Source organism: Raphanus sativus, chromosome 4 (genome assembly GCF_000801105.2).
Source record: "Raphanus sativus cultivar WK10039 chromosome 4, ASM80110v3, whole genome shotgun sequence".
NCBI classification, from domain to species: Eukaryota; Viridiplantae; Streptophyta; class Magnoliopsida; order Brassicales; family Brassicaceae; genus Raphanus; species Raphanus sativus.
This window is the reverse complement of record NC_079514.1, coordinates 48,979,183-48,986,713: the sequence shown is the minus strand read 5'-3', so window position 1 is coordinate 48,986,713 and position 7,531 is coordinate 48,979,183. Positions and strand designations below refer to the sequence as shown.

At 27.4% G+C, this 7,531-nt stretch overlaps 1 protein-coding gene across 1 annotated transcript in view; it reads right to left on the bottom strand.

Annotated features, from left to right (window-relative positions):
• Positions 1 to 2,268: 2,268 nt before the first annotated feature.
• LOC108851259 (uncharacterized) overlaps positions 2,269 to 7,531 on the bottom strand; it is a 6,694-nt gene continuing 1,431 nt past the window's right edge. The window contains exons 2-6 of the mRNA XM_057008392.1: positions 5,655 to 5,873; positions 5,371 to 5,444; positions 5,172 to 5,253; positions 4,995 to 5,054; positions 2,269 to 2,477 (exon numbers count right to left, since the gene is read on the bottom strand). Of these exons, the coding sequence (XP_056864372.1) occupies positions 2,455 to 2,477; positions 4,995 to 5,054; positions 5,172 to 5,253; positions 5,371 to 5,444; positions 5,655 to 5,873 (458 nt within the window). The 3' untranslated portion in view covers positions 2,269 to 2,454. The remainder of the gene's footprint in view (positions 2,478 to 4,994; positions 5,055 to 5,171; positions 5,254 to 5,370; positions 5,445 to 5,654; positions 5,874 to 7,531) is intronic.

Sequence of the window (7,531 nt, the reverse complement as noted above, 5' to 3'; positions counted from 1 at the left end):
TGTATTAAAATTCATTTAATTTTATTTTAATTGTATTAGGTTGGAATTTTTATATTAGTAATATATTTATTCGTAAGATTTTTTTTTTGTAATTCTTATCTTTTTAAAATATTCAAATAAAATTGTGATTTGTTATATTTTGTTAATATTTAATTTTATATTTTAAATATTATTAGCTTCAATTTTTTAATCATATGTGATTTAAGTTCTTATACCTTCGAAATAAAAAAGATTTTTCTTTTAAAAATTTCTTTGCTTGTTAATTTATGTAAATTTCTAAATATAGTATATATCAAGTTTATTAATTTTAAGTGATATTTTCGTGCTGTTTATTTTGTATTGAAATTTAAATTATATTTGATTATTCAAAATTCATATTATTTCTTAAGAATATCCTTAATTTATATTAAATTACTAAAAATAGTACATACCAAGTTGATTAATTTTAAATGATATTTTTTGTTAGTTTAGTTTATTTTATATGTACTTGTATAATTATATTTGATGTTTTTAAAATCGCACTTTTCTCTTAAAAATATATGTTGATTTTCAAATGGTATCTATATTAAGTTGATTAGTTTTTGTTATTTGTTAGTTAATAATTTTATATGAATTTCTATTTTATTTCAGAAAAATATTGTTTTGAAGGTTAGACACTTGAAAGTAATAATTTGGCATATTTTGATTAATAGTTCAAAATCCTAGGTTAATGTCCTATAGCCTTCAGTTATATATGACATATGAAAAATAAATATTAAAATACATATTAATTTATCTTTAATTTCTATAAGTTTAGCATATTATATTAATAATATATTGTTTGATACTTATGATATTTGTATTCTTAACATACTTTAGGACATAAGTTTTTTATTAATATTTAAATGTTAAATATAAAAAGTTATTAATAAGCTACATAATATTAATTTATTTTATTTTGTATGAACTATTTCTGAAAATCTTAACATTTTAAAATATTAAATTAAAATTGTGATTTGATATATTTTACTTATATTTTAACTTTTATGTGAAACAATATTTAGCTTCACCATTTTAAAAATAATATGTGATTTATATTCTTAGAGCATTGAAATTCAAAACTTTTTAATCTTCTTAAAAATGTTTTGATAATTTTATGTCAATTTTCTAAAGATAGTATATATATATTGGGTTAATTTTAAATTGTTTTTTGTTTTGTTAGTTTACTTTATATTTCACGTTAACTTTATATTTATATTTTTAAACATCTTTTCCTTTCTTAGTTAAAATTTGTTATTCTTTTGTCAGTGTTCTAAAAATAGAATATATTAAGTTATTAATTCAATGATATTTTTTGCTTAGTTTATTTGACATCAAATTTTAAAAATATATTAATTTTCTCAAAAATCGTATTTTAAAAACAATACTTGTTAGTTTTATGTTATTTTTCAAAAAGGGAATATATTAAATTCATTTCTTTTTTTTAATAATTTTTATAGTTTATCTTATTTTGTATAAATTTCTATTTTTGTTTTGGAAAACAAACATTTTAGAAAATTTTGTAATTTTGTAGATAACTATTTGAGATATTATGATTAGTGTTTTAAAATCTTATGCTGACACCTTCAATGACTTATATTATTTGTTTTCTTTTAAAATTATATTTAATTTCTTATAAATACTATTCTTTCTAAATAAATATATTTTAATTTTAAGTCAGTTTTCTAAAAAATATTATATATCAAGTTTATTAATTGTAGATTATATTAACTTGTTAGCTTAGGTATTAAAATTCAATTTATATATTTCATTTTAACCAGTTTATTTATAATTATTTGTGATTCTATCCTTGGATTCATAACATGTCAGATATTGGCACTTCAATTTATCAAACAAATCATTTAAGGAATCAAGGAAGTCAACAAAGAAGCAGTGAAATTAAGAAAACAATTAATCAACAAGGAAGCGAAAAAAACAAGTAAACAAATAAAGAATCACGAAAGCAAGTAAACATTTAAATATGGAAGCAAATATGAATGTCTACGATAACAAAGTATAAAAATATGTATGTATAAATGTTGTATATATAATATGTCTATGTGTTTATAATATAAACTTTATATGTATGGGTTGCATTCTTTTAGGGATTGCACAAAATCGATGGAGACGTCAATAAATTTCGAGATACACGCTAGATTATGATTTAAAATTGATTGATGGAGGAAAAAATAGACACAAACATCAAAACGCTAGAAGCAAAAGGATAAAAGAAGACATACATGTGCCGTTCAAGACCGTTATAATGATTGGGAGAAGAAATTCACTCAGGAGTTCCTACAATATCGACATAACTGAGTAAGCCAACACCAAAAGCAGACTTGGAACTAGAAAGATCAAAACAGAGACGACTGACATACAAAAATTATAGTGACCGGTCTTTTCTTCTACAAAACAGATCATGATTAGTCTGACAATTTAAACACCTCCGAAGCACATACCTGAAAATAAGAAGAAAAAAATAGAATTAATTAGTATTTACTTCACAATAGAGTTGCTAGCAATTATTTGTAGTGTTCGAAGCTGTTGGTCGTATTTTTCAATTTCAACGAATCAGAATGTAGTTTTTGTCTTTGGCCCTTTAAGCAGTGGTGTAAAGTCATGAACCTGCTTTCGATTCATAGTCGTTTTAATGATATATGCAAGAATCTGTCCAAGGCGTGTGGTCACTTTTCATCCAACAAGTCTTCTTATTTAATTGACTAGACACGGTTGGTCGTTCCGTCCATCCAACTCATAAAAACCGATTCAAAGTATTTCTCAAAAGGCTTCTGATCCTTATGGTTAATTAAGAATCTGTTTTCTCGATTTATAATCATCGTCTTTTGTAACTTATTTAGACTGTTTGGCCATTTTCCATGCAAGAAAATGAGAAACCAACCAACACTACATGTCTAAGACATGATTGGTTTGAGAAAGAATCTGATTGTTCATTTCAGCCAAAGTTTGACTAATCTCATTTGTTTGCCTCTGCTCACTCTTTGCATCCAACATGTCCACAAACCGACTCCTATTTTCTTTCTCCATCTAGAGACATTTTGTATTTTATTTCAATTAAGGACTTCAGCCCTGAGTACAAAACTATTGTCAATTCATAGTTTGTCTGAGCCTTGTGGTTATCTCAAAGACATATACTTCTCAGTGAAAGTCTTTGTCTTAAAACATCTTTGTTTCGGTCAGTTCTTCTTTACCATCCAAAATTGTCTTATTTAAGCCTTCAGTCGTATTTTCCCATCCAACTAGCTGTAAAAGTCTCTTTTCGAATCATAATCCTTGTTAACGAATCATTGCGTTATGATTCTTTAAGCCTTTGATAGTGTTTTATCAAAAGACTTCTAATATCAGCGCTCTCTAAAGACTTGATCGTCTTAAGATTGCTTTCAGACAGTGGTCACTCTTTCCATCCACCAAATTACAAACCAAACTCATACTCTGTGTCTTGAAGCTGTATTGCTTAAGCTGCTGCTCGTTTTTACCATCCAGCATATCTAAAACAGACACATTTGGTCTCTGTCTAGAGATGTTCGTCTGTCTAAAATCCCCTTTTGTCTTTTGCCTAAGAGACTTTTTGTAAGCTGTCTGTACTTTTCTTTATCCAACAAGTATTGTTTCAGCCATCCCTCCTACTTTCCTTCCATCATGTCTGAATGCCTAGAGACTTTTGTATGTCATTTTAAACTTCTTTGAACCGTTCAACAAGTATTGTCTCAGACATCAGTCGTTTTTCCATCTAGCATGTCGAAAACACAGACACATATATGTTCTTTGTCTAGAGACTTCTTCTGTAAGCCGTGGGTAGCAAAAAGTAAGGAATCTGGCTTTTCATTTCAGTCTTCGTCTTAAGACTTAATTGACATGTTGGTCTTTTTTTCCAATCCCTTGGTCGTTTTTTTCTTTCATCGAAGAACTTGTTAGCATGACTATACGGGATCTGTTTCAGGTTCATAGACTTTACTTTGAAAGCTTTTCTTAATCCTCGTTACCCTCAACTCCATCCAAATAATCAAAAACAGATCCTATATAGTCTTGTCTTAAGACTTTGTCAGCCATTGGCGTTCTTTAGGGCCTTTTGGTTCGTTTGTCTTTGGTTTTAAGACTTCTTCAAGCCTTGTTGTTATTTTTGTTCCCATCCAACAAGTGTTAAAGTTAAGTCGTTGGTCACGTAAGGACTTTCTTCTAAGCTGCTGGTCATTGTTTCCATCCAGCATCGACCAATCTGGTCTTTGTCTAGAGATTTTTCTGTAAGCCTTATAAGTCTAAACTTCTTTAAGCCGTTTGTACCTTTCCCTCCCCCCCCCATCCAACAAGTATTGTTTCAGCCATTAGTCCTTTGTCTAGACAACATTTTGTAAGCCGTGGGTAGCAAAAAATAAGGAATCTGGCTTTTCATTTAAGACTTTTTTCTTAATACATTTGAAATGTTGGTCGTTTTTTTCCCATCCAACAAGCCCTTAGTCGTTTTTACCATCTAAGGACCTTTTGTCTAAGCCGTTGGTCATATGACTCATTTATCTTTTTTTTCCATTCCCATATAGTCTTTTTGCCTAAAGACTTATAAGCATGACTATGGGATCTGTTTGAGACTCATAATCTTTATTTAAAAGGCTTCTTCTTAACCCTCGTTATCCTCCACCTAATCAAAAACAGATCCCATATAGTCTTTTCTCTTATTATCCATCCCATAATATCCCTCTTTAGACACGCACTACCAACCAAGATTCCTTATGGGGTCTAGTTTCCGAGGCAACAATGTACCCAAACAAGAATCTGCCACAAACACTATAAGATAGATTAGTGTTTGGCCTATGACCTTTTTTGGGGTTTCAAAATCCTAAGACATCATCATCGAAAAAGAACTGATCATATACGTTTGACTTTGTTGTCGTTCTATTCCATCCTCTGAAGACAAAAAATAATTCAACAAACGGTGAAACTAATTTCACAGACAGAGAATTTACCTCGACAGTTACTAGCAGTAGACAGCCAAGACGTAAGAACACAGCAAGCGATATTATCATCTGTTAAAAATACAAAAACCATGGGACTTGTTATACAAAAAAAAGAGACTGAAAGGCAAAAAATGCCCTGAAACAGATCATGATGGGCCAATCTTGATTCTCACTCTTTTAACTTACCAAGTAGTATGCATATTTCATCACGTTCATCTCTTTCTCTAATACTTGATCCCATTGGTTCCATGATTGTTTCTAAATTAGGCTGCAGATCATCCCAAAAAAAACAAGATTCAGATTCTTGATACAACTATATGTTAATAAGATCACATTCAAAAATCAACGAAATGCATATAAACAGAGTTTAGTAACAGAACAAGACCACAAATAATGGAATGTACTGAGTCGTGAATAATGATCGCTTCACTTCAAAACGAAACCCTAAACCAAGATCACCTGCAAAAATTAAAAAAAAATAATAATAAACTTGGGAACAATTGAAAATAAAATCGCCAAACAGTATAACATAAGAAGGATTTACACGAAACTTAAAAACCCTAATTAACATAGCCAGTGAGGAACTAGAAAAACCCTAACCCAATCGGATCGATTTCAGGCGGAAGATTAGAACTCCTTACACAAATTACATAAAGACGAAACACTTACTAATCCGAAAGCTCTTCGAATCTTCAGATTTTGCAAATCCTCGAAGGGTTCGATCGATCCCGAGAGAATAAAAAAAAAAAAAAAAAGAGAGAGAGAGAGAGAGCGAAAGAGATTGCAGAATGTTGAAACTGTGGAAACTGAAAATTAAGATGGAGGAAAATCTACGTGTCGGTGATGCGTTTGATAACACGCGCTTTGTAACGGTTATATTATTCAAAACTAATATTGGTTAATTTTAGTCAATTTCATAAAAAGTTATATATTGACTTCCATATCTTTTAATATATATTTTTTTTGTTAATTGACCATATTTTGTATTATTTTGGAAAAGGGTATTTTTAGAAGTTTCATAATTTTGTAAATAATGATTTGGCATATTACAATTAGTTGTTTAACATTATATGTGAGCATTTTCAATAGCTTATAACCTCAACTTTTATATAGTATATAATATATTTTAAAAGCTTATATTAATAATTAGTTTCATGTCGCACAAAAAAAAAAAAAAAAAAATAATTAGTTTCATTTTGTAATAATTTTAAATTAAGAAAATAGAAATGATTTATATACATAATGTATTTTTTTTGTCATCAACATACAAACTCTCAACTAACTCTATAAACCATTACGGTAACTATGCATCCAGTGAACACGAAAGATGATTGTATTCGAGCATTACGTAATAGACTGACCACTTTTAAAATCTGCATTCGAGAAATAAATATAATCTATGAATGAGAAAAACTATCATACAGTTAAGATATTTTCTAAATATTTTTTAAATGTTGGCCAGCGTCAGGTTTCGAAACCATGTTCATAAGTTGAGAACAATCAATTGCAAACGTAAAATAAGACTATCATAAATTTCTCATACTCTCCATAACTCAAATGAGAGCCTCTAGATAAGAAAATAGAAATGATTTATGTATTTGATATTAAAATGTATTCAAAATATGATATTAGTTTCCTATTTAAAAATTTATACACTTATACCATTTCACTAACTAATTAATTAGATATATTTTTGTTTGTATATGTAAATATATAAGTGTATTTACAAATGTATTTCTATTTTTCAATAATGATAGATTTTTTTTAAAAAAAAATTATATAGATTGTTCAATTCATATCAACTACTACTACATTTTATTAATTTTTGTTATAATTTTTATTTATCCTTCTGTTTGAAAGACATAAATTATTGATCTATATGCACAATATCTAACTTTGCTTTGTATTAATCAATTTTTACAATGAAAATATGATCACTATATACTCATTGTGTGTATATATGTATTTGAAATACTCTCATTTAATTCTTTTAAATGCATAACTGATAGTATAATATTTAGATTTTAGGTTTAATCATTTTAAATATTTTAATAAAATTTAAATAAGATTAAATATTAAAAAGGGGAAACAAATATATAGAATTTTAACTAACTTAATTAATATTTTATTTAATAAAATAATAATATCAAGTCTAAATATTATATATCTTCTAGTAGATCTAGTTACAATATAAATTAGTGTCGGAAATATAAAATTTTATCAGTTCAAAGATATACATTTCCTAATTTTTAGAATTTTTTCAGCTTATTGAATAGTATTCTTAGATAATATTATTAATATTCATTAGAAATATAATAAATGAATATATAGTTAATATTTTCGGATCTTTTTTTTTTCTATTTTCGTTGAGACTATAGTTTCATGTCAGTATCTACAATACTATTAAAACAAGAGAACTTTTTATCTACTTGCAAGTAGTCTAGGTTGGACCATAAAATTTAGTTAATTTCCTATTATTTCTCTTACTTAGTTGTTATTAAATATATACCATATCTAATCTATTATTTTAATATTTTTCAAAATAA